General features: G+C 42.9%; 1 protein-coding gene across 2 annotated transcripts; it reads left to right on the forward strand.

Moving 5' to 3' along the window:
• Nucleotides 1-9137: 9137 nt before the first annotated feature.
• On the forward strand, nucleotides 9138-27635 carry CCDC110 (coiled-coil domain containing 110). 2 transcript variants are annotated; one of them, XM_064369744.1, is made up of 7 exons: nucleotides 9138-9173; nucleotides 9937-10041; nucleotides 19259-19314; nucleotides 19602-19667; nucleotides 21339-21449; nucleotides 22241-24344; nucleotides 24784-27635. In XM_064369744.1, exons 1-7 carry the CDS (start codon nucleotides 9164-9166, stop codon nucleotides 24831-24833), a joined length of 2502 nt encoding a protein of 833 aa, XP_064225814.1. In that variant the 5' UTR covers nucleotides 9138-9163; the 3' UTR covers nucleotides 24834-27635. The 2 variants fall into 2 exon arrangements, with proteins under 2 accessions (XP_064225814.1, XP_064225816.1); XM_064369746.1 differs by lacking the exons at nucleotides 9138-9173; nucleotides 19259-19314; nucleotides 19602-19667; nucleotides 21339-21449 and having other exon boundaries at nucleotides 9956-10041.
• The last annotated feature ends 154 nt before the right edge of the window (nucleotides 27636-27789 follow it).

Raw genomic sequence — 27789 nt, forward strand, 5'->3', positions numbered from 1 at the left:
GGGTGGAGAGATGTTCGTATTTGGATAAAGCCTTTGAGCTGTGGAGAGAAAGCCCACTACCCACCCAAGACATCCTAAGTCACTAGCACATGGGTCCTCTCTGCTATCAAAACAGAAGCCTTAAGACAACTGCCCAAACTTCTTATACTCTAAGGGCAATCTGGTCACTTTTTCATGGTACTGTAGATCTCATCTATGATTAATAATAGCCTTGTGATATCAGGTTTAAAAAAAGGTCTTATGAAACTGAAAAACCCAGAAGTATTTTAGTCTGGTAATAAGTTGCTAAGAATAGGTTGACTGGCTTGTTTTTGTGCAATGCTCTTGACTTTTCTCCAGATTGTTAAACCTGCAGCTGTTAGTCAACAGGTGAAGCGGATTCCCTAGGAGGAGCTACTGTTTGAAGATTTTTGAAATATTCTGTTTAAATTGGTAGTTCAGATTTTAATTCCATCCTTTTAGCAAATGAACTTCACAATAAAAAAAAAATCAAAGATTTTTTTCAGGGCAGTTGGTGGACTGACATATGTGGCCAGGGAAACCATACCCGATCCCTACAGAATATGCTCTGTCCTCTGTCATGGGGCCGAGTAAAATAGAAAGTCTCACCACACGGAGAAGGTTATGCAGGGCAAGTAGGATGCCACATCAGGAATCGGGAACTTTCAGCTCTAAAGATGTTTAGACTGTCTCTATGCTTTTGTAAAATTTAGATTAGGCCGGGTGCCCTGGCTCATGCCTATAATCCCAACACTTTGGGGGGCCGAGGCAGGTGGATCACGAGATCAAGAGTTCGAGACCAGCCTGGCCAAGATGGTGAAACCCTGTCTCTACCAAAAATACAAAAATTAGCCAGGTGCAGTGCCTGTAATCCTAGCTACTTGGGAGGCTGAGGCAGGAGAATCGCTTGAACCCAGGAGGCGGAGGTTGCAGTGAGCCGAGATCACCCCACTGCACTCCAGCCTGGGTGACAGAGCAAAACTCTGTCTCAAAAAAAAAAAAAAAAAAATAGATTAAACACTGACCTACCCCCTAGAATTGTAATGTGTTATCGGTTGGGGCAGAACCAAAGTTTCGGAATTAGGAAGTCTGGTACTGCAGTTACAAAGAGGTTTTTTTTTTTTTTTAAGTTCCCTAAACTTCTCATGTTTTAATATTCCCACATAAATCTGGAAACAGCATTTTTCCTAAAATTCTGCAATTCTCAATACCATGACATATGAGCAAGAATATATCACCCACAACTTACTTATTGGGGTACTAATTACACTGAGCGGGGAGGAAATTCAGCATCTCCCGGAGTATTTTGATTCTAGATTTTGTTTCCCTGTTTTAAACAGGGCAATGGACATCAGTGTCCCAGGAGCAGGAACAGAGTCAGGGCGGCCTGGGCAGGCGACTGCATACTTTTGCCAGGTTTTTGTGGACATCGCCGACCCTTTATTTCTGGTGTATTGAAAATGTGCATACCGTAGAAGATACTGAGTCCTCAGCAGCAGCCAAAGACACTGGGAGAAGCTCAGAGGACCGGATCCTTCCAGCCTAGCTGGGGGGAATGGTGTTTTCTCCACTTTGGAAGTCAAAAGGAAATTTCATGTACTACTCCCTTTGACCTCAGATAATTCTAATTTGGGTTCTAGATAAGCAAATAATACTTTACTTGACTTCGGCAACTTTGCAATAAGAAACTTTAGGGTCAACATGGTAGATTGAGAGCATACATAAGAAAATGTATGTATAAAAATGTATGTATAAAAAGTGTATAAAAATACACTTTTAAAAATGTATCTTAAAATATAGCTGGCGTAAGAAATTATATTATTTACAGTAAGTGGTAGATCAGTCAGGTAGCCTTATTTTTTAATGGATGTTGACCCCCTACCTCACACTCTGTATAAAAATCAATTCCAGATGAATAGCAGATATACATATGAAAGATAAAGCTTTTAGAAAAAAAATGGAAGAATCATTTCATGAGCTTGCAAAAAGCAGACTTCGGATGTCTAATCCCCAGGAGGAAAAGGAGACCATCCGTGCATGCGGGAGCACCGGCATGATTGGCCAGAGCCTGGGACTGGCTGGTGTGCAGTGCCGGAGCCCAAGGAGTGCGGAGAGGTCCTCTACATGTGGAGGAGGCCGAGCCAGGGTGATGGAGCCCGAGCCAGGGTGATGGAGCCCATGCCAGGTAAGAAAAGGGTCTGTGCAGACGACAGCCCCAATATAGGACCCACGCACTAGTAGAGTAGGAAGGAGGGACAGTGGAAGGCACTGGAACCTAAGTGGGATGACAAGGGCACCCAGTGGGGACAAGGGTACAATCCTGGCACTAAGAGAGTGGATTCTTTCAAGAGGTTTGCCCAAATATGTAAATCTATAAAGGATAATGGGAACCACGCTTCTCATTTTTGGTTAAGGAAATTACAAATATGAAAAGTAAGAAAATTAGAAAGTGTGCTGTGATATTGAAGTGGAACTGGAGGTATCATGAATGTATAGTTCTCAATATATGTAGATAGATATAGAAATAAGTAAGGATGGGCTGGGCACGGTGCCGGTGCCTCATACCTGTAATCCCAGCACTTTGGGAGGCTGAGGTGGGAGGATCACAAGGTCAAAAGTTTGAGACCAGCCTGGCCAAGATAGTGAAACTATGTAACTACTAAAAATTAAAAAAAAATTCACTGGGTGTGGTGGCAGGCACCTGTAATCCCAGCTACTCAGGAGCTGAGGCAGGAGAATTAGAAGTGGAGTTTGCAGTGAGCTGACATCACACCACTGCACTCCAGCCTGGGTGACTGAGCAAGACTCAATCTAAAAAAAAAGAAAGAAAGAAAGAAAGAAGGATGTAATTGTGCATGTGTGTTTGTGTACATATGTTTGTATATGAATGTATGTACATATACATAATACATACACAATATACACATACATACACATTCAGATATTCCCTAGCTCTATCCACCAAGATGACCTGGGAGCAGTTACACTCCTATAGCAATGTGCACAATGGCCCTCATAAACGAGTGTTAAATACCATTCTCTGTTAAAAGAAAACTAAGGCTCCTTGGAGAAATGGCTGATTTCCGAGCCAGGGCAGGGAAAACATAAGATGAGCCTGGAATATCTGGTTGTGTCAAGAAAACAAAGTGTTGCAGTAATGAAGGGGATGTGTCAAAGTATACTGACGCCAGCTACAGAAACGGCCACTAACCAAACTGGGAAACTCTGAGCGATGATATCAATATTGTTAGCAACAGAAAATCCATTGTAACCCATGGAGTAACAGGAAACTGTGTCCACACAGATAATTATAAATGAATGAACAAATTGAAAGTTTGTGAGGAACAGGATATTTACATAGTTCAAAGTACCTCTCCACAAATTACTTATTACAAATGAGAAAAAAATAAATAACTTCAGCCAGGCATGGTGGCTCACCTGAGGTCAGGAGTTTGAGACCAGCCTGGTCAACATGATGAAACCCCATCTCTACTAAAAAAAAAAAAATACAAAAATATTAGCTGGGCATGGTGGCATGTGCCTGTAAGGGAAGAAAATTGCTTGAACCCAGGAGGCAGAGGTTCCAGTGAGCCGAGATTGCGCCATTGCACTCCAGCCTGGGCAACAAGAGCAAAACTCAAATACAAAAATAAAATAACTTCACCGTGGAGAAGCCTGGCAGACATCACCTTCGTCAAGTCATCAAATGAGCATCATCTCTGATGGGACAAATCTAAATCATGTGCCACCTGATGGGATGAAATGACAAGGGCCCAGCATCACCTTCAGTAGTCCTGACAAACATGCAGGATCTGAATCTAATCACCAGAAAACATCAGAAAAAGCCACAAGAAGGAACAGTATAGAATCTTCAAAAGTGTCGAAGTCTTGGAAGTCAAACAGACAGAGATACTGTTCAGATGAAAATAAAAAGAGACATGTCATGATAACAAAATGCAATGCAAGCTCTTAGACTAGATCCTTTTGCCATGAAGGACATTCGTGGAAGAATTGGTGAAACAAGAATGGGGCCTGAAGATTAGGTGGTAGTAATATCTCAGTGTTAATTTCTAGATTTTGATTGCTGTTTTGTTCTCCTGTTGGAGAGCTGGAGGTTTCTTGTAAGATGCATATCAAAGTATTCAAGAGTGATGGAAGGCTGGGCCCAGAGGCTTATGGCTGTAATCCTAGCACTTTGGGAGGCCGAGGCGGGCAGATCATGAGGCCAACAGACCAAGACCATCCTGGCCAACATAGTGAAACCCCGTATCTACTAAAAAAAAAAAAAAAAATACAAAAATTAGCTGGGCCTGGTGGCATGAGCCTGTAATCTCAGCTACTCGGGAGGCTGGGGCAGCAGAATCGCTTGAACCCCGGAAGCAGAGGTTGCAGTGAGTGAGATCATGCCACTGCACTCCAGCCTGGTGACAGAGTGAGACTCTGTCTCAAAAAAAAGACTGATAGAATGTCATGTTAGCAACTCACTCTTAATGTTTCAGGAGAAAAATAAATGTGTGTTATACTGTGCTCCTGACTTTACTACAACTTGGTGAGCATTTGAAAGTTTAAAAATAATGAAGAGAAGGACCCCAGCACGGTAGCTCACCCTGTAATCCCAGCACATTAGGAGGCTGAGGCAGGTGGATCACCTGAGGTCAGGAGTTCGAGACCAGCCTGGCCAACATGATGAAACCCTATCTCTACTAAAAATACAAAAAATTAGCTAGGCATGCTGGCAGATGCCTGTAATCCCAGCTACTCAGAAAGCTGAAACAGGAGAACTGCCTGAACCCAGGAGGCAAAGGTTGCAGTGAGCCAAGATCGCACCACTGCACTGCAGTCTGGGTGATAGAGTGAGACTCCATCTCAGAAAAAAAAGAAATGGAGACCAGATCTATTTTTTAAAATACAGATAGACCTAAAATAATGTTGAGGAAAAAAACCCTCCTCACCCCTCACTGTCCCTACCGTACCCCCACAACAGACCCCAGTGTGTGATGCTCCTCCCTGTGTCCACATGTTCTCATTATTCAACACCCACCTATGAGTGAGAACATGTGGTGTTTGATTTTCTGTTCTTATGTCAGTTTGCTGAGAATGATGGTTTCCAGATTCATCCATGTCCCAACAAAGGACACGAACTCATTGTTTTTTATGGCTGCGTAGTATTCCATTGTGTATATGTACCCCATTTTCTTTATCCAGTCTATCATTGATGGGCATTTGGGTTGGTTCCAAGTCTTTGCTATTGTAAACAGTGCTGCAATGAACCTATGTGTGCATGTGTCTTTATAATAGAATGATTTATAATCCTTTGGGTATATATGGTATTTCTATTTCCAGGTCCTTGAGGAATCACTGCACTGTCTTCCATAATGGTTGAATTAATTTACACTCCCACCAACAGTGTAAAAGTGTTTCTATTTCTCCACATCCTCTCCACCCTCATTTTTTTAGAGACATGTCAATGCTCTTATTGCTACTTCCAGATTCTCTCACCTCAAATACGAGGGCTGGTGTGCGCAATGTTCATGTGAGATCCTTCACGGGGGGGCCTCATCTGAGGGGATGCCTTTCAAATCACAGACATCTTTACTATTTAAAACATTTTAGACACTTTGGGAGGCCGAGGCGGGTGGATCACGAGGTCAAGAGATCGAGACCATCCTGGTCAACATAGTGAAACCCCGTCTCTACTAATACAAAAAAAAATTAGCTGGGCACGGTGGCGCGTGCCTGTAATCCCAGCTACTCAGGAGGCTGAGGCAGGAGAATTGCCTGAACCCAGGAGGCGGAGATTGCGGTGAGCCGAGATCGCGCCATTGCACTCCAGCCTGGGTATCAAGAGCGAAACTCCGTCTCAAAAAAAAAAAAAAAAAAAAAAAAAAAAAAAAAAATTTAGAATATTTAAATATTAATATTTATTTATATTAAATATTATTAACATTCTATTATTCTATTGATAGAATATTTATTATTGATAGAATATTTAATATTAACTTTTGGCTCCAAGGATAGCCTTTTTACATATTTATTACAATAATCTTCTGACAAAATTTTTGTTTTAACTGACAATATATATGTATATGATGTGCTTTATAAAAGAGTATGATATGATAATCAAAAGGCCTTGCAGGACATCTAAAATAAAGTGTCCTTCTCACTAAAGAGCTGCTTTTCTGACTGATGAATGGATTAGGAAGTACCTTAAAATTAAAGTAACTCTCTACTGATATTAGTGGACTGGCTAAATTTGAGTTTGATATTGTAGCTCCTATCATCTCTGCTTTTTATATTCTATACTAAATGGTGTGACTGAGTGCTCCCACAAAAATCCACAAGTAATTTCTATGTAATAACCAATATTCGTCATTGTAGTCCACAAATATTACATAGACAAATTAATTACAGAATGTTACATTACATAAATTATCAAATGATTAGATATGAATAACTAGCATTATATAAACTATAATATAGTAGTTACTTGTGGAAACTTCAGTAGTATAAAAACAGACTTGTTAAAATGTAGTGGCTTTTTGTCATTCACCTTTCGAAGGAATGCAATTTACTGAGAGTAGTAATTTCACAAACATACTGCTGAAACTTTGTGTTAGCTCTCAGGAAAAAATTACCTTTGTCAATGAAGCAGCCTCGTCTAGGGTGACAGGTTCATTGTCTTACAGGGAGATCAAGGATGCAGACACACAAAGTGTGAGGTTAAGAGCTGAAATGTAACAGGCGACAAAAAAGAGAATAAGCTCTCCGCTACAGAAAATGGGTTCCCGGAAAAATGGGTTGCCTAGAAATGCAGGCCTTTTATAGATGGGGTGTGAAAAACCAGTTAGGACCAGGTGTGCCATCTGCATAGGGCAGGAATCTCTAGCAGCCCCCACCCCAATCTTTTATTATGCAGATGGTTCTCTGCCTGAGCTTTTCCATTTTGCCCATTTCTTTCTTACTGTACACATGCTAACAAAAAAGGGAAGATGGAGCTTCCATAGTGGACATGCCTGGTCCCCAGGTAGCCCTTTTCTATTGGCACAGCTGCCAGCATCCCCCGCACTTCCACCCCACTCGCCCTCGTGCGCAGGCTTCCAGCTTCCTGATCTATCTTTGCAAAGTTTGCAGCCTTTCAGCTGCTCTTTGTTGGGGGGGGGGGAACTCTTTAGGCTACTTTTTGTTAGAAGTTCTGCTGAAGTTTTGCCTTATCTGCCTAAATTTCTTTCTATCTCCTGAATCATCAATATCAATCAGAAATGGAGAGCGTAAGTTCTCAAAATTATAATTTATTTAAATTGTCTACAATGCCACGAGAAAATCAGATCTTCTAGAGCTCTTTTTTCCTTTTCTTTTCTTTTCCTTTCTTTTCTTTTCTTTTTTTTTTTTTCTGAGACAGAGTCTGGCTCTGTCGTCCAGGCAGGAGTGCAGTGGCACGATGTCGGCTCACTGCAGACTCTGCCTCCTGGGTTCAAGCGATTATCCTGCCTCAGCCTCCCAAGTAGCTGGGATTACAGGTGGCCACCACCATACCCGGGTAATTTTTGTATTTTTAGTAGGGACGGGGTTTCACCATGTTGGCCAGGCTGGTCTCGGACTCCTGACCTCAGGTGATCCACCCACCTCGGCTCCCAAAGTACTAGGATTACAGGCGTGAACCACCGCGCCCAGCCTAGAGCCCATTTCCATAGGAAACAAGAAATTAGAGGAAATAAGCACTGAAACCATCATAGGGATCAAGGATTTTCATTTCAATGAAAGCAAGCCATGTATTTTATCTGTTATATAGCAAATTATTATATCCTGATGATTGTGATTTTAAATTTTAATTTTCTATGTGTAATGGTTTACTACAAATTAAATAATATATACTCGTTTAAAACTTTAAAGAGCACCATTCTCTGATGGGCAGGATTAGCTAAGCGCACCCAGTCCTTAGTTAAAGGAGGTCGGGTTTCCCATGAAGGCCAAGTTCAATCTTTTGCACATGATTGATTCACGAGGTGCGTAAAAGTTAACATGTTTAGACACATGAAGAGCACCGTCGCTTCCGACGGCTTTAATGAGCATATTTTAACACATTTTTAGGTTAAGTTCATTACTGGAAAATAGGAGTCTTCTTTTCATCGCAGCAAACAAGTCCTTTCACAATATTGGTCCTAGGCTGAATAAACCCTGAAACGCTGACACTCCTCTGAGAGATGCGCTGAAACGAGAGGACTAAGAATAAACCAGCGAGGAAGTGGAGATGCGGGAAGGCAAAGGGGGAGCTCTAGGGTGTGTGCCCGTACCCCGGGCGGTCTCTTTCTCCGCACGGCTTAGGTCCAGCGGGTACTGACGCAAGTCTGAGCATGAGCAAGCCCGAGCCCTGGCCGCGCAGGTGCAGGGAGGAGCCCAGGTGCGGGGAGGAGCCCAGGTGGGCTGTCTCTTAGTGCGAGCAAGCCCGCGTCCTGAATAGCCGCGCGGGTGCGGGGAGGAGCCCAGGTGGGCTGTCTCTTGAGTGTGAGCAAGCCCGCGTCCTGGATAGCCGCGCGGGTGCGGGGAGGCGCCCAGGTGGGCTGTCTCTTAGTGCGAGTAAGTCCTCGTCCTGGATAGCCGCGCAGGCGCGGGGAGGCGCCCAGGTGGGCTGCCTCTTAGTGCGAGTAAGCCCGCGTCCTGGATAGCCGGGCGGGTGCGGGGAGGCGCCCAGGTGGGCTGTCTCTTAGTGCGAGTAAGTCCGCGTCCTGGATAGCCGCGCAGGCGCGGGGAGGCGCCCAGGTGGGCTGTCTCTTAGTGCGAGTAAGCCCGCGTCCTGGATAGCCGCGCGGGCGCGGGGAGGAGCCCAGGTGGGCTGTCTCGTGTGAGCAAGCCCAAGTCCTGGATAGCCGCGCAGGTGCGGGGAGGAGCCCAGGTGGGCTGTCTCTTAGTGTAAGCAAGCCCGAGTCCTGGATAGCTGCGCAGGCGGTGGGGGGCGCCCAGGTGGGCTGTCCCAGGCCAGATTCCCAGGAAAGCGCTCGGGGGAGCGTCCGGAGTGACGAGGGGCCCCAGCCGAGCGCGCGCCGCCGAGGGTGGGGGTGGGGCCAGCGCCCAGGCCACCCAGTTACCCGGCGACAGGATGCCCGGCGCGGGGCGGCGGAGCGGGTGCGTGCGGCGGCGGTTGCGAGAGAGACCCTGAGCCGCGGCGATGAGGCCGGGTAAGAGTTGGGCGGGGCCGGGCTCCTGGGGAAGCCGCGGGAACCGAGGGCACCGGAAGCGCTTTCAGCGTGCGGCTCCCCGCATCCCAAGCCCGGGACTTCTCGGGTCCGCCCTTCTGCAATCGCCGCACGTCTCCAGCTCTGCCCTAGGGCGGAGCACCAGCTGCGGCCGCCGCGCCCGCTGTGGCTTCCCGGCTAGCTGCGCCATCTGCCGCCGCTTCCCGCCTGGCGCACCCTCGGGTGGCCGCTTGCTGAAAGCGCCGCGCCCCGCCCCCGGCCCGGCGCCGTCCCTCCGCCCCTTCCCTCCGCCCCGCCCCAGCCTTCAGCCCTGACCCCGCCCCATTTCTCTGCCCCCCAGCCCCACACAATCTCTCCGCCCCAGCCTTCCGCCCCCTCCAGCCTTCAGCCCCGCCCTCTCTTAGTATCCTCCGCCCCGTCCCAGCCTTCAGTTCCGCCCCTGCCCATCATCCGCCCCGCCCCATTCCTCTGCCACCGCCCCATCCCAGCCGTCAGCCCCGCCCCCTCCAGCCTCGCCTCATCCTAATCCCTCTGCCCCGCCCCAGCCTTCAGCCCCGCCCCAGCCCTTCGCCCCGCCCCAGCCTTCAGCTCTGACTCCGCCCCATTCCTCTGTCCCCCCCAGCCCCGCCCAATTTCTCCGCCCCGCCCCATTCCTCTGCCCCGCCCCTCCCCGCCCCAACCCTCCGCCCCCGGCACCGCCCCGCCGCGTCCCGCGACCCAACTCACCGGTACCGTTCTGTTACAGAAAAGCAGCCTCAGGAAGAGAATGAAGTTGACTCCGTTCTCCTCTCACCGTCCACAATCCTAAATTCCTCGGAGGGGGTGAAGGAAAGTGTCGGCGGTGACACAGGTAAAATCGCCAGTTCTTAAAAGTCTCCTCTAACTGTACCCGGGCAGCAGACCCTGGCGCGCGCCACCTGGCGTGCGTCCTCCCACAGCCGCGATGACAGTGACAGCAGCCACGGGGCACAGGCGCTTTGTGCCAGCGCTGTTCTAAGCACGTGACGGGTCAGCTCTTTCATTCTCACAACACATTTACGAAGTAGGTGCTATCGCCATCCCCATTATGCAGGTGAGGAAACGGGCACAGAGAGGTTAACTCCCTAAGGTCACACAGGCAGCAAGGAATGGAGGTGGCATTCATTAGGGCGGCTCCGGGCTCCGCTGCTTTTCTGAACGCCAAGTAAGAACTGTGGAGTTTTTTGGACAGACACAAAAATGATATGCAGTCAGCCCTCGGTATCTGGGAGTTCCGCATCCTTGGATTCAAACAACCACAGATGGAAAATATTCAGGGGGAAAAATAAAAATAACAGTACCACAATTTTTTAAATGCAAATTTTGAAACAGTATAATAACCATTTACATAGTGTTTACATTGTATAAAATATTACAGGTAATTGAGAGGTGATTTAAAGTATACAGCAGGATGTGTTTAGAACCTATGCAAATACTACCCCATTTTGTATTAGGGACTTGAGCATCTGCAGATTTTGCTATCATCAGAGGCTCTGGAACCAATCCCCTGTGGATATCCAGGGAGCTGTGTATACCTTTTCTAAAGAACTACTTTTTACAGTATTTGTGGACTATTGTATGGGGAGAATGTTTGAAATAGCCACATAGCTAAAGCTTTCAAGTGCTACATAAACTATGAATAAGATGGGGGTACCCAGCTAGGGGACTCTAAGGACATTGAAAGTGGAGTCTCACCTCCTGGAGAGAAGCCCTAGGTGACTACATGCCTCTCAGAGAAGCCTGCTGTGAGGTGACATGCTAGGGATAGAGCAGAGCATGGGGCAGAAGTGCCTAGACTGATGGGCCACGCACGGACCCCCACTTGCCCTTCTGTAGGATATGGGTTATCCTGATGCTATAGTGCTGAACCACAAGAGGCCTGAGGTTGGGACAGGATTTCTGCACCTCCACCATCCAAGATCTTCACACAAAGCCTGTAGGGACCTGGAAAGAAGAGTCTAGAGCAGCCACACCTCCGCAGACAGAAGACACCTGGATGCCCAGGCACCCCCAGGATCAGCAACATCCTAGTGGAGGCCAGCAGGACAGGCACTGGCCAGTCCCCTTTCCGCCCTCCTGCCCCTATCCATGAGATCTGCAGGTTTCCCTGTGCAACCAGAAGGGGCAAAAGCAGCTCCTGAACGCAAAAGAAAGAGTCCTCACAGAGAATTGAGACATTTAGGCAGCTCCATATTTCCCTCAAAGAGAGCATGTAAGATCAGAAGAAATAAAAGTACTTTAGTTTGGCAAGATCATATGTTTTCTAACATGAATGAGGCTTAGGGTTCTGGAGAAACATGCCAACATTTATAGAAAATAGTTACATGCAGAATAGCACATGTACTTAAGAGTTAACGTCTTTCTTGCCAGAACACAGTGGTTACAGGTGTGGGCTTGACGCAGGACAGGTTCCCAATAAACACCAGTTGTCAGGGGCCACCCAGCAATTCCCTGCCCACAACTACAGGCAAAATTAGGAGGTATGGCTGGCGCCTTCCCTCTATTTTCCTGTCTATGCTTCATTGTCACCAAGTGATCCATTCCCCAAAATAATGACCTAATTTGCATAACTACTGCCAGGTTACAAAGAGTTTTAGAATATTCCCACGGTCTCTATGGTTTCAGAACTAGTGGTTAACCTAATTAACCCTTACTGGAATGGGTTTGTGTGAGACTTTTGCATTTTTGTGAGGTTTGTGAGAATGTCCAGCCTGTTGTTCCCAGCACCCTGTTCTACCCAAGCCTTCATTCATTTGTTCACTTTGTAGGGAATCAGCTCCCACATCACCCATGGGTATCCCAAGTTCAATGGCGACAAAGGAATGAGAAAAAGATTAAGAATAAAAAAAGTGGGACCAGGGGGCCATCACTTGCACTGGAGGCAGTGAAGGCCTTGAGCTGTGATCTCCCACAGTATGTATTGGTTACAATCACTTAATCTATAGGGTAGGCAGTGGAGTGGTGGTGGGGAGAGGGTGACGTGATGGTGGGGGTGAATCAGTGAGCCAGAAGTGAATCAGTGGCTGGAACTGGTGTGTCATTCTAAAGATTGATAACAGTGGCTGTTTGGGAGTTTCACAAATTGAGAACACGTGGTTATCTTCAGCCTATTGTCTATGTGCAGCTGGTGGAACGCAGGCCTTACAAGGAGCCTACAAGTCTGGCCACATCATAGTGCTACGAAGGGATTTTATTTACATCCTTGAGCACAATGTTTACGGTAACAGAGCCTAGGTCACCCTGCACAGGAACATGAGGCATAGAGAGGCCTTCCTCCTTAGAGGCCTCCCGCAGTTTGCCTCGGTTTGTTGTTCCCAGTTTATATGTTACTCATAAGCAATTTCTGTAGGCACTCTGTAAGTCCTTTCTCCTTTGCTGCTTCCCCCAACACATTTGTGGAGCATATTCTTTTGAGCACCTGCTGTTTCAAGTGCTGTTCTAGGGACCCAACAGTGAACAAGACATGCAAGATTCCCTGCTCACATGGAGCTTACCTTCTAGTTAGGGAACAGACAGACAAAGGATATTGTGTGTAAGTGGGGAATAAATCCTATGGCGAAAATAAGGCTGAGAAGGAGTGGAGGAATATTTGGAGTGGCAGAGGTGGGTGGGAAGTGAAAGGGGGGTGGGAGAAGGCCTCACTCAGCAGGTCACATCTGAGCCAAGACCAGAAGGAAGTGAAGAAGCAATCAGTGGCCAGGCACAGTGGCTCACGCCTGTAATCCCAGCACTTTGGGAGGCAAACGCAGGCAGGTCATGAGGTCAGGAGATCGAGACCATCCTGGCCAACATGGTGAAACCCTGTCTCTACTAAAAATACAAAAATTAGCTGGGCGTGGTGGCACATGCCTGTAGTCCCAGCTACTCAGGAGGCTGAGGCAGGAGAATAGCTTGAACCAGGGAGTCAGAAGTTGCAGTGAGCTGAGATCACGTCACTGCACTCCGACCTGGTGACAGAGCAAGACTCTGTCTAAAAAAAAATAAAAAAAAAAAAACAATCAGTGCAGATTTCTAGGGAAAGAGCATTACAGGCAGAGAGAATGGCAGCTGCAAAGACCCTGGCGTGGGAGCGTGGCTGGTTGATTGAGAAACAGCTCTTGTAAATGGAGCAGAACAGGCAGGGAAGCATAGAAGGGAGGAGCCAGGAGGAGGCTTTGTGGTTCCCGGGATGAATCTGAGATTTCTTCTGAGAAAACTGAGAAGCACTGGAGAATTTTGAGAAGGCTTCTCTCCCCTCCATCTTGACTAGAAATTTTGAATTTACCAGATTATCATCATATCGCCTCTGCAGTAATGAGTTAGTGTCTCTTGAGCATTCACTATGGCCATACGCCTCCACATGGGCTTTACCTACAAACTGGACACTTGCCTAGAGTTATCCTCTCACTGCGAGTGTGTGGCAAAGCTAGGATTCAAATCTGGGCAGCAGGCAACCTGTTCCATAGCTCATTGCATAATGACTGTGACAAAGCCTCATGCAGAGTGTGTCACACCTCACGAGGCTTTGTAAGACAGGGACATCTAGGAATGAACTTGAATTGTCATAGCAGAACTCAGTATTGGAACCTGCGGCCAGGCACAGTGGCTCACACCTGTAATCCCACATTTTGAGAGGCCAAGGCAGGAGGATCACCTGAGGTCAGGAGTTTGAGACCAGCCTGGCCAACATGGTGAGACCATGTCTCTACTAAAAATACAAAAATTAGCCGGGCATGGTGGCGCATGCCTGTAGTCCCAGCTACTCAGGAAGCTGAGGCAGGAGAATCGCTTGAACCTGGGGGGCAGAGGTTGCAATGAGAAGAACCTAAGAATGACAAAGAGAACCTGGCATCCTATATAGAATCGTTACCATGTTGCATTTGCAGAAATTTATTCCTCTTGCTCTGTTTGTTGCAAGTATGCGGTTGTTAGTTTTTGTATACATTGAATACAATATTTTTTGCAGGCTCAGAATAAGAATTACCTCAAAAGTCATCCCATTGATAACTATCTTGTTTTTCACGTTTGACACAAATGTGAAACAGCTGGAAAACTTACGTTGAATGTAAGATGAGTACTATTCCTTACATTCCCAATAAACGCTAATCTTGGTGGGTGGGAACCTGTCTTCCACTTTGTTTATATACCTCCCAGTATTGTACATCTAGCAGGGACTTGGTAAATGGTGAACTGTGTGTTTTATCTCCTGGGTTCTTTGATATTTTCTCTTCCAATTCTAGAATCACATAATTCTGTGTGACTACGTTTTGCTGAGTTTTAAAATTACCTTTCCTTTGGGAATAAGGAGCAGCTGATGTCTCTGAAACTCATAAGAAAAACAGAAAGTTATGTTCATAGCTTTTAAAAATAGATGAATCCAACTCCCTGCCTACTTTCTGCCTGCACAGAATCATCTGAACATTGCTGGAGAAAAACACTCACTTTTGAGTCATACCATGAATCTAAAATAAGCCCTCAGTGCTATTGGGAAAACTTACTTTATTTCCACAGCAAATTCTTTTTCAAATCCTCTGCAAGAAAGTGATTTCACTCTTCCTGTTCTCAAGTCTCGAACACCTTTCTCCCTGGCCTCTCCAGTCATAACACGGTCCCCCACTATACGAAAAAAGTAGAAGCAGTCAGACCCAAACTCCTTTATTCTCAACCTTCACATTTGTGAAACCACCTGCCTGGGTACCCATAGTCTAAGCCTTCTCCCATTTCAACGGAAGAATTGTCCTTCATCAATCAAAAGTTATTTCCTTTGGATCTCATCTCTTCTGGAATTCTCAAGTACCCAGCTTCTGCAATTAGCCTCCCTCATTGTCCAGAATTATTGCTTTTCTCCCTTTCTGCTATGTGATTCCAGCAGCAAACAAGCATGTTAGACTGTCCCGTGGTTTAAAAAAAAAAAAAAAAAAAGAATGCCCCGTAGTTAAAAAAAAAAAAATCCTTCTCTTAGCCAGGTGTGGTGGCACACACCTGTGGTCCCCGCTATTCTGGAGGCTGATGTGGGAGTGCGACCAGGTTTTGGGGTGCTGGGGAGGCACAGCTCCCCCAAGAGAATGTTATAGGTTCTTGATCTCCCGCTCTCTCAAGAATGAGAGGGGACCACAGCACAGTGCACTCATAAAGTAAATACCAGACCAGAAAAGAGTTTGCAGAAAGTGATTTATTTAGGTAGAAAAAGAGAAAAAGGAGAAGGGAGAAAACTTCCACGAGAGAGAAAGAGTGTGGAAGAGGATCCAAACATGGAGTCCAAAGGGCTGTGGAAGAAGGGGACTTTTATCCTGGGAGGAATTCCCTCCCTCTCCAAGCCCCCTGGCCAATGAAAGGAGTTCCTTAGAACTTCTGCTGGAGTGATTGACTTTTGACCCTTTCCCACGCACGCGAAAATTAAAACAGAGACCCTTAAATCTCCCGGATGGACAGAGATGGGAGCGGAGCATGGCACCGGAACTTCGTGCCCTTAAAACTACGCCCCCTTGTGGATCCAGGAAGAGAACACCTTCCCTCTGGAGGATTGCTTGAGCCTGGGAAGTGGAGGTTGCAGTGAGCCAAGATCATGCCACTGCACTCCAGCCTGGGCAACAGAGTGAAACCCCATCTCAAAAAAAGAAAAAAAAATCCCTCTTGACCATCACATTTCTTCCAGGATGCACCCTCGTCCCTTCCACAGTAAAACTAGAAAGAGCTACCTATCCTCTATGCCCACCACGCTCCACATTCCATTCTCTCCTCAAGCACTTCCTTCGAGCTTCTCTGCATGTCCTTCCATGTGGCCAGCAGTGATATCCATGTTGAATGATGTGTTCATTGCTGCTCCCATGAACCATACAGTAGACCCACCTCACTATTGGATATCTCTCCTTTGATGTTTAACAGACAACCTAGCCTTGATGTATCTAAAAATGTTTTTCTCCTAAAGCATGTTCCTACTCTGTTTTCCCTCAGAAAATTGTATCTCCACTCATCCATCTGCTCTCACCAATAAACAAGGAGTCATCCTTCATTCTTCTCTCCTGGCCCCAGCCAACCCTCCAGCAAAGCTGCTGGCCTCATCTCCAAAGTATATTCTGAATCCACCTACTTTCTCCATCTCCCCCACCACCATTCTAGCCCAAAATACCGTCATCTCCACTTGCATTATTGCAATAGCCGTGCAATTGCCATCTCAGCCCCGCCCCATAATCTGCTGTCATTTAGCAGAGTAACTGGTCAACTTTTCAGTCAGATCAAATCATTCTCATGATGGAAACCTTCCAAAGTTCCCCATTTCACTTAAAGGAAAAGCCAACCCGCTCAGGTTGGCCTGGAGGCCCTGCTTAATCTAGTCCCCGTCTCCTGCTCCGATGTCTCCCCACCTTGTGCCCCTATGGGTTCATTAAGCTGCTTAGTAACAGTGCAATCACGCTGTGACCAAAAAAGGAAGAAGAGATGGACGATGAAACATATATGTAGACAACGTGTATAAATCCCATTGCTTTCTTTAAAATCTTTTATTTATTGTATCCCTCTATCAAGTCTGTACATTTCTTTTGGTCCCATATTTCTTATTTGGTTTTAGCTAAAGGAATCCTATAGTTAGCTTTGAACTTGCAAATCCTCCTAATGAAAGTAAATCTGTACAGAGAAAGGAGGCTATTGCTATAGGTGTAGGAAGGAGATAGAATTTGGAACAGTTACATCATTTGGAATAAAGTCAAAGGCTGAAAATATTTACGAGAATGATATCCTATCTTTGTGTTTAAATAAAGAGCTGTGTGGAAATTACAGTTACAGAACATCATAAAACTTCACAGTATAAAAATAATATAACTAGCAAATATGAAAAGGAGGAGTATGTATGAAGGAAATAGCATGCTCATTTTCTCATCTCTCTTGGCAGGGAGTAAGTCAACACTGAATATCATAGAACTGTATATTATTGAAACAAGGATTTCAATCTCAATTTTATATTAATTTTCATTAGTTTACAGGAATCTCTTAGGAAACAATATCTCTCAGGTAGTAAAAGAAAATCTGAATACTAGAAATAACTTCCACAGCTTGCAGTTTAAAACGATTCTCTTAAATTCAAGTAAATATAGGTACTATTTATGTAAAATGCCATTTATGTGTAAAATAATTCCACTTCACATATCTACATGAAAAGTGGACTGAAAAATGGCTACCTAAAATTAACAACAGTTAGTTTTGGGTGGTGGGATTCTAGTGATAAATTCTTTTTGATTTGCACTTTGGTCTAGTTAAGTTCACTAGAAGAGGTTACTTTAGAGTCTGAAAAACTTTGTGATTCCTTTTCGTACTGGTCCCAGCCTTCCTTCGGTTCCTTATTTTTTAGTTGAACAGTTCAGGATACCAGGAGTTTAGCTGCCATTTTATTCCCACCAAGAGGCAAATCTAAGCAAGATCTAGACAGACTCACTCTCCCTTCCCGCCCTCTGACTGAAGGTGGGATTCTTCAATAGTCAGGCAGCTTTGGGCTCCAAACCAGTGTTGTTTTTTTGGTGGTGAGGGCCAGAGGGCAGAAGGAGTGCCTTTACTTTGCAACCAGCTTCTCTAACATCTGACAGATTGCCAATCCAAAGAAGAGTTGCTGACCTCTTTTAAAACTTAAGGCAGAAATTATCAGCCTAGGGGAAGCTTCAATCATAGCTCTAATTTTATTTAGGACACTGAAAGCTTTTATTAATACACTTACAAAGCAAGTAGCCTGACATTCAGACAAAGGATATCAGGAAATTTGCAAACATTATACAGTCTCCCCCTGTTGCAGATCTATAACCTATCCAGGAATGTATCAAGCAACTGACATTCTGCCTATTACCAAAAGAAGTTGGAGTGCTTCTGTCTACTGGATCTTAGTATCAGAGTCACCAAAGAAAATACAAAAGTCAACCGCTGGATGGAACCACGCTTTACTCACATAGTGAAGAGACAGAGCAAGATCAGCCTCAGTAGTGGGTATTGGTTCCCCATGGCCAGAGGGCCCCTCCTGTGCTGTCTGCTGTCTATCTAGCAGGGGACAGATAGAGTACTGAGTTCGGCCAGGCACCATATGACACACACACTTAAACAGAACAAAAGCGTACACACAAGGCCGGGCGCGGTGGCTCACGCCTGTAATCCCAGCACTTTGGGAGGCCGAGGCGGGCGGATCAAGAGGTCAAGAGATCGAGACCATCCTGGTCAACATGGTGAAACCCCGTCTCTACTAAAAATACAAAAAATTAGCTGGGCATGGTGGCGCGTGCCTGTAATCCCAGCTACTCGGGAGGCTGAGGCAGGAGAATTGCCTGAACCCAGGAGGCGGAGGTTGCGGTGAGCCGAGATCGTGCCATTGCACTCCAGCCTGGGTAACAAGAGCGAAACTCCTTCTCAAAAAATAAAAAATAAATAAAAAATAAAAAGCGTACACACTGAGTCTGAAGCAGAGAGTGCTATCCCCACACATGGTAGCAAGTCTAGCACAGGCTGTGAGTAAGGGCTTTAGAAAGAGTCCTCTTGGTAAAGAAGTGTTCCAGGCCCGGGCGCATGCATACATGGCCAAGAGGGATCTAAAGACTATGTTTGTGAAACTGCCTTTCCCAAGGGAGACAACATGTGGGCGTCTTGCTTAAGAGCAAGACAAAAATTATGCTGTTGATCCAACTTGGTTTCCTTAAGGGGGAAAAATGTCATATGGAAATTTCATAGAAATTGAGGCCTATATACAACTTTGCCAAGGGTTTCCCATAATGTGAGGATTATTCAGTTTTTTAAATGTAGTTTATATCCTAGAAACAAAGATATTTGATATTTGAGTTTTTGAGAGTTGTAAGTGTGGTGTTGCAAATTAATGTTGTACTCTGAAAGTAAAGACACTATTACAACCTCAAGTGGATATTTTAAGGCAAGTGAGAATTATCTCTTAAGCTTATTATGGGACTAGCATAGTGTGAATATCAGATGTTCTCAACTATCTCTGTTTTACTATCCAAGAAAGTTAGGAGACTGCTTTCTATTACAGGTATTAAAAAACAAAATTTGGGAATTAAGTCATATGGTTTTTCAATTTTGCTTCTTAGAATATGGCTGCATATCAGAATCAGAAAATCAAATCCAACCACAATCAGCATTGAAAGTGAGTCTGTATTTCATTTTATTATCTCCAGAATCCTGGGTAAAGGCTGATCTTTTTCAGAATAAATACTCCCTAAATGCATAAATGGGTTCTTTCACTTTATCTTCACAAAGATCTTCAGGAAAGCACACTGGGGAGTTAGCAAAATGACTAAAAATGTGAACCGCCTGACCCTCATGGGATCCTTTCAAGTAATAGGCAACTTTGGGAGACATGAAATCGTAACAATTCAAGAATATGGTTACCTACCTAAAAATATTCTATTTAATGCTTCACTTTTGTCATAGGTCCTTCAGCATCAGTTGGAATCATTTCAGGCTTTGAGAATGCAGACTTTGCAGAATGTTAGTATGGTACGTTTCTTTTAATCTGCATATGAAATATCTAACCTAGAAGTACCATCTCATCTTCTAAGCTGATGGTCACGAGCCAATGGATTAGCTGACTCGGAATTTAACGTAATAGAGGGCACAACATATTCTAGGCGCAAAATTTCTTTTGAGGGAACTACATTATTCTCCCTGTTACACTTGTGTTTGCAAACAAGCCAAAAGACATAGTACTCGCTGATTTTTAAATACACGTTTAAAGTCTATATACAGACTACAAATAGGGACCCTCATGACAAGTGACATAAAATCTAATTCAAACTGGCTTAGGGAAAAAATGCACTTTAACAGCTCAAGCAAATGAAAGTCCTGGAAAGAGCTCACTTCAGGACGGCTGAGTCCCCGTGATCAGATCTCATGTTGCCGGAACAGGTCCCTGTATCCTGATTCTGCTTCCCACAGTAGGGGATTCTCAGACTTCCTGTGGTGGCAAAAGATCTGCTAGAAGCCCCGGTTCTTTCTCCTTCCAAATTCAAGTCAAAGAAGAAAGTACACTTTGCTTTGAGATGGAGTTTCGCTTTTGTCACCCAGGCTGGAATGCAGTGGCGTGATCTTAGCTCACTGCAACCTCTGCCTCCTGGGTTCAAGCAGTCCTTCTGCCTCAGCCTCCTGAGTAGCTGGGATTACAGGCGCTCGCAACAACGCCTGGCTAATTTTTGTGTTTTTAGTAGAGACAGGGTTTTACCACATTGGCCAGGCCGGTCTTGAACTCCCAACCTTAAGTGATCTGCCCACCTCAGCCTCCCAAAGTGCTGGGATTACAGGCGTGAGCCACCGCGCCCAGCTACCCTTTGCTCTTAATAGGTTAGACTGAGGTTCCTGGTCTGATTCAGATTGCCCCCCACTGGGTCACATGCAATGCTTGAACCAATCACTGTCAGGTAGCTGCTGTTTCTTGACTGGTTAGCACTCAGTTAGGTGCCCCTGGGAGTTAGAGGCAGAATCAATACTATTATAAGCACACTTCATCCAGAAGAAATAAGGAGAAGTATAAACAGAAGGCTAGAGTACGGATATCGGGGGTACATAACACACACATATTCTCTACATCTCAAATAATTTCAATATAGTTCATAAAACTTTGTTTTAGTAGGCTGGGCACGGTGGCTCACACCTGTAATCCCAGCACTTTGGGAGGCTGAGGCAGGCGGATTGCCTGAGCTCAGGAGTTCGTGACCAGCCTGGGCAACATCATAAAACTCCATCTCTACTAAAATACAAAAAATTAGCCAGGCATGGCAGCATGAGCCTGTAGTCCCAGCTACTTGGGAGGCTGAGGCAGGAGAATTGCCTGAACCCAGGAGGCGGAGGTTGCAGTGAGCCGAGATTGCACTACTGAACTCCAGTCTGGGTGACAGAGAGAAACTCCGTCTCAAACAAAAATAAATAAATAAATTAAAACTTTGTTTTACTAAATTGTTTCTGATTTTATAACAATAAATGCATAATTTTCTTGAAGATTAATGATAGAGATTACAATAAATTAAGTAGCTTTTATTTATATTCTATACGATGGGAAAGAATTTTTATGGGCAGGAAATTTAAAGACATCTTTTAATTACAATATCTATTATTCCTGTACATTCATAAGTTTACAAATCTGAAATCAAATTTTTCTCAATTTATCTTTTAAAGGTCCAGTCAGAAATCAGTGAAATATTGAACAAAAGTATTATTGAAGTAGAAAACCCACAGTTCAGCTCAGAAAAAAATCTAGTGTTTGGCACGCACATCAAAAAGGATTTGGTATGTCATTCTATAGAAATCATTTCTATATGTAGGTACCTCACAATGTGACTATGGTCAGTTTATCTGCACTTTACATGATCCCCCTTTTTACAGGAAAAATGGACCATCAGAGATGAAAATAAGGAAACTCCAGTCCTGAAAACCTTAAAAGATGTGTGTTTACCTGTGTACTTTTGCAATTTTCCCATTTCCCTTAGGGTCTGTGTGGGACATTTGACTTAGTTCAGATCCTGAAAGATTCCCAAGTAAATTCAAATACTAGGCAGTTTTGATAGTGAATCTATTCACTTAGGATTGACCTAGGTCTGAGGTAAGTTCCCTAGAAAAGCTCCAAACCAGAGTTACCATCACTGTGTCCACAGATTCAAATTCACACTTCCAGGATAGTCACAGTCCTAAAATCATCTGAAACTAGGAATTGCCCAGAATTGGAAACATTCATTTTCCCAAAACTCCCATTTGACCTATTGGTTCTATCTTCCCCACCTACCTCTGATGGCCTCTTGAAGGATGCTAAATTTCTATACTTCTGAAATTGAGGGATTGGCCCATGTATTTCACCCCTAAGGAAATAAGAGCAAGTTCTAAGCAAATTGTGAAGATCAGAGTTACAGATCTCAAAATAACTGTTGAAGAAAATCAGTCATACTTGTTATGCTCCTTTGCTGTGGAAATGGATAAAATGCTTGTTTAGGGTATATAAATAAATCCGCCACAAAATATTATCTGTACTGCTTGGTCATGTGGCAAATGACAATACGTTTATAGTGTACTTCTTACTGTTACAGCCTACAGAGAATCAAGACGAAAACCTGTCTATGGAGAAAAGTCATCATTTCGAGGATTCCAAGACACTTCATTCAGTAGAAGAAAAATTAAGAGGTGATAGTGTGAACAGTCTCTCTCAAAGTATAAATGTTCCATCCCAGAGACATTTTGAGGACACATTAACTCTGAGAACTTCAACAGACAATTTATCTTCAAACATGATTATACACCCTTCGGAAAATTCTGACATCTTGAAGAATTATAACCTTTATCATTTTCTGCCTACTGTACCTCAAAATGGGATGTCTCAAGCTGATAGAGTAACACTGGATAAATCCAAAATTACTGTGCCTTTTCTCAAGCATGGATTTTGTGAAAATTTAGATGACATTTGCCATTCTATCAAACACATGAAAGAAGAGCTTCAAAAGTCACATGACAGGGAAGTGGCACTTACAGATGAACTTCAGATTTTAAAAACTGATCCAAATGTTCAAAGTAATGGTAAATATGACCTGTTACCTCTTCACCAGGAAAAAATTGGCTTTATTAAGGAAGAAAACATGGATGGCAATTTAAATGAAGATACAAAATCAAAGAGAATTTCAGAATTAGAGGCATTAATAAACAAATTACTCCCATTCAGGGAAACTGTGTCAAAATTCCATGTGAATTTTTGTAGAAAATGTAAAAAATTATCTAAGAGTGAAATACACAGGGGAAAGAAAAATGAGAAAATCAATAAAGAAATTCCCATCACTGGCAAGAATATTACAGATTTAAAATTCCATTCCAGAGTTCCAAGATACACATTGTCATTCCTCGACCAAACAAGACATGAAATGAAAGACAAAGAAAGACAACCATTTCTAGTAAAACAAGGATCAATAATATTTGAAAATGAGAAAACTTCCAAAGTTAACTCTGTTACAGAGCAGTGTGTTGCAAAAATTCAGTACTTACAGAATTACCTAAAAGAATCTGTGCAGATACAGAAAAAAGCAACAGAACTGGAGAATGAAAATCTCAACCTTAAGTCCAAAATGAAACCTCTCATCTTTACCACACAGTCTCTCATACAGAAAGTTGAAACATACGAAAAGCAACTTAAGGATCTGGTTGAAGAAAAGAGTACTATTCAGTCTAAATTAATTAAAACAGAAGAAGACAGCAAAGAGTGTCTTAAAGAATTAAAAAAAATAATTAGTAAATATAATGTTCTCCAAGGCCAAAAAAAAACTCTAGAAGAACAAAATATACAACTTTCTTTTGAGAAGCAACAAATGATGGAAGCATTAGATCAACTAAAAAGTAAGGAACACAAAACTCAAAGTGATATGGCCATTGTCAATAAGGAAAATAATCGAATGAGTATAGACATGGAAGCAATGAAAACCAATATTCTGTTGATACAAGATGAAAAAGAAATGTTGGATAAAAAAACACACCAGCTTCTAAAAGAAAAAAGCTCACTTGAAAATGAACTAAAAGAAAACCAGCTAGAGATGATGCAGCTAAAAGAGAAAGAAAGATTGGCAAAAACTGAACAAGAGACACTTCTTCAAATAATAGAAACAGTTAAAGATGAAAAACTTAACCTTGAAACAACATTACAAGAATCTACTGCTGCCAGACAAATGATGGAAAGAGAAATTGAGAATATTCAGACCTACCAATCTACTGCAGAGGAGAATTTTCTGCAAGAAATAAAAACTGCAAAATCAGAAGCAAGTATTTATAAGAATAGCTTGTCAGAAATTGGCAAGAAATGCAAAATGTTATCAAAAATGGTCATGGAAATGAAAGCAGATAATCAGATTCTAAAAGAAGAACTAAAGAAACATAGTCAAGAAAACATAAAATTTGAAAACAGCATCAGTAGACTTACTGAAGACAAAATACTTTTAGAAAATTATGTAAGAAGCATAGAAAATGAAAGAGATACCTTGGAATTTGAGATGCGGAATCTTCAACGAGAATATTTAAGTGATAAAATGTGTAGTCCGCATAATGACCCTTCAAAAACAACTTATATTTCAAGAAGAGAGAAGTTGCATTTTGACAACTATACTCATGAAGACACTTCCAGTCCTCAGAGTAGGCCTTTGGCTCCAGATCTGAAAGGTATGCAAGCCCTGGTAGGTGAGTAGAGATATATTGAAGATTCTTTTAGCCTATTGGGCACTAGATAGAATACAGACATAAGGAGGAAACTTTAAGATGAATACAATATTGTTTTGTAAAAATTGTATCCAATTTATTATACGGTGAAATTATTTAGGGATTTTTTTCTAGATAAAATTTATATTGTTTGATTTATGTTAATTACGTACATTGTATATGCACAAAGCAACTTTGGCAGCCAGCAAGAGGGAGTTAATTATTACTCTAAAGTATTAGCAGCACTTCAGGACTCCTAAAGTATAGCACTGCTTACACTCTAACGTATAAGAAGTTCATCTGTAAGTGCCACTGCCCTGTGATGTGACTTGTGAAGCTCTTCTTTCATGTGTTTGATAGAATGGCAAATGTCATCTAAGTAGAATTCTTCTTTTTTTCCTAGGAATTCGAAGTAAACCGTGTCAATTGCTTCCATCCAAGATATATGAATAAACTGCTCAAATCAATATTTCAAAAACCTTTGTCCAAGTACTTTTTCCCCCCACAAAATGATTTTAAACTATATGATTACATTAACCTGGTAATTGATTAGGCTAGTTGTTAAAATTAGAAATTGGAATTAGGTATATATTTTATATTGTCAAGAACAGTGGAGAATCTGAGATTTTCCCCAACTAGTAAGCTAATATTTTAGCGTGCTACAGTTTTGTGGGTTCTAGTGGAAAGCATAGGACTCCTGAGTGAGAGATAAAGGAGAGTGTCACAACAGCAGGAGCCAGAGGATCAGCATGTTTGCATCGGTTCTTCAAGCTCTAATTTCTATAGGCAGCATAAGGAGGACCACACAGTGGGTTGCATTACAGGAGAGAATGAGCTTAGAGAGCTAAATATTATAATGCATAGTAAGCATGCCTGCCCTTTGCTGTAGACGGAAACGTTACACGGGACAATAAGCATGGCTGTCCCAGCTCCAGAGGAAACACAATTTCTAGCTTCCAAAGTTGCAAGCACACCTGTCCTGTGCTCCAGAGACACTCCACTTCAAAGACTGCTTGGAAAATATTCCTTGTTGAATTTTGTCAAATGCTTTTTCTACGTTTATTGAGGTGATCATGTTTTTCTCCTTTAATCTGTTAATATGGTGAATTATGTTAATTTTGAAACCTTAACCTTGAATTCCTGGGATAAACTCCACTAGGTCATGTTGTATTATTTTTTTAATATACATTCCTGGTTTCAATTTGATAACATCTTGCTAAGGATTTCTGCTTCTATATTCAGAAGGATATTATCTGTATTATTTTCGTGTAATCTCTTTGTCTGGCTTTGGTATCAGGAAAATCCTGTTGGGAAGTGTTTCCCCCTCCTCTATTTTCTGAATTTGTGTAGGATTAGTATTATTAGTATTATTCCTTCCTTAAATATTTAAATATGTAATACTCATAAATATTTGTAAAATATGTAATATGGAAATACTCACCAGAGGGCCTGGATTTCTCTGAATGGGAAGGTTTTACATTGCTACATGATTTCTATTAATATAGAACTATTCAGATTCTATTTCTTGAGTTAGAGTTGATAATTTGTATGTTCTGAGGAATTTGTACATTTCATGTAAGTTCTCAAATGTATTGTCATAAAGCTGTTCTTAATATTCCTTATTAGCGTTTTAATGTCCAAAGGACTTATGGCGATGTCCCCTCTTTAATTTCCGACATTGGTAATTTGGGGGTTCTTTTTCCTTTACCATTCTTGCTAGAGTTACCAATTTTATTCTTCTTTTAAAAAATCAGCTTATTATTTTATTGATTTTTCTCGCTGCTTTGTTTTTTATTCCATTAATTTCTGTTCCCATTTAATAATTTCATTCCTTTGGTTTACCTGGGGCTAATTGGCTCCTTCCCTAGTTTTGTACCACATTAAATACATCATAGAGTCTGGTATGTTTTCATTTCCATTCAGTTCAAAATATTTTCTTTTTCACTTGTGCTTTATACTTTGACCCAATGAAATAGAAGTGAGTTGCTCGATTTCTAAATATTTGGAGATTTTTTTTTTTTAATTGATTTCTAATTTAATTCTGGTGTGATCAGAGAACACACTGAGACTGGGTTCCGGGACCAGGGAGGCTCAGCTTGATCCCCAGTGGGTGCTGTTTTTCCAGGCTCTTGGTCCCTCACTCACCCAAGAATGGGAGAGGAGACCATGCCCGTCGTGGTGAGTGATTACGTAAATATTCAGACCCCAGAGAGTTTTGCAGAAAGTGATTTATTTAGGCAGAGAGAGAAAAAGGAGAAAGAAATAGAAAAGAAAAAGGGCAGCTTCCACGAGGTTGTGGAAGGGGATCCAGACATGGAGTCTGCCGGGAAGGGGACTTTTAACTTGGGAGGAATTCCTACCCTATTCAAATTTTTCATCCTATGAAAGGAGTTCCTTTAAACTTCCGCTGGAGTGATTGACCTTTGATTTTTTTCCCACGCATGAAAGTTTAAATAAACACCTCTAAGTTCCCGGATTGGTGGGAGTGGCGAGGTGTGGCGAGGTATGGCGCTGGGAAATTCTTGCCTTTGAAACTACGCCCCTTTGTGGACCTGGGAGGAAAATACATTCCCTCAATATTCCATATAATCTTTTAAAATTTATGGAGACTTGTATTATTGCCCAGAATACGGTCTGTCTTGGTTGATGTGTCAGGTGAACTGGAGTGTTCTATAAAGGTTGACAGGATTGAGCAAATCTGTATCTGTACTGATCTTGTGTCTGCTTGTTCTAACAGTTACTGATAGAAGAATAGCGAAGTTGATTTGTTCATTCTATAAATTTGTTTAAAGTGTTTTAAAGCTATTTTATTTTATTTATTTATTTTGAGTCAGAATCTCACTGTTGTCAGCCCGGGCTGGAATGCAATGGCAAGATCTATGCTCACTGCAACCTCTGCCTCCCAGGTTCCAGCAACTCTCCTGTCTCAGCCTCCCAAGTAGCTGAGATTACAGGTGTCCACCACCACTCCCTGCTAATTTTTGTATTTTTAGTACAGATGTGGTTTCACCATGTTGGCCAGGCTGGTCTTGAACCCCTGATCTCAGGTGATCCATCTGCCTCAGCCTCCCAAAGTGCTGGGATTATAGGCATGAGCCACGTCACCAGGACAACACTATTTTATGTATGCATACACATTTAGCACTACTATGTCTGGTTGGTAAACTGATACCTTTATTATTATGAAATAACCCTCATTATCCCTGGGGGTACTCCTTGTTCTAAAGTCTCTGATATTAATATATTCCCTCTAGATTGGTGTTTAGATTGGTGTTTGCATAGTATATCTTTTTGCATCCTTTTGCATTTACTTTTTAATGATGAATCAATAGGAGAAACTCTGAATAGTTTAATAAATATATACCATGAAAATGGATTACTAAATCCTGAAAATCAAATATAAATCAAA

Source organism: Aotus nancymaae, unplaced genomic scaffold, assembly GCF_030222135.1.
Source record: "Aotus nancymaae isolate 86718 unplaced genomic scaffold, 86718_ANA_hifiasm-v0.15.2.pri h1tg000006l, whole genome shotgun sequence".
Taxonomy (NCBI): domain Eukaryota; kingdom Metazoa; phylum Chordata; class Mammalia; order Primates; family Aotidae; genus Aotus; species Aotus nancymaae.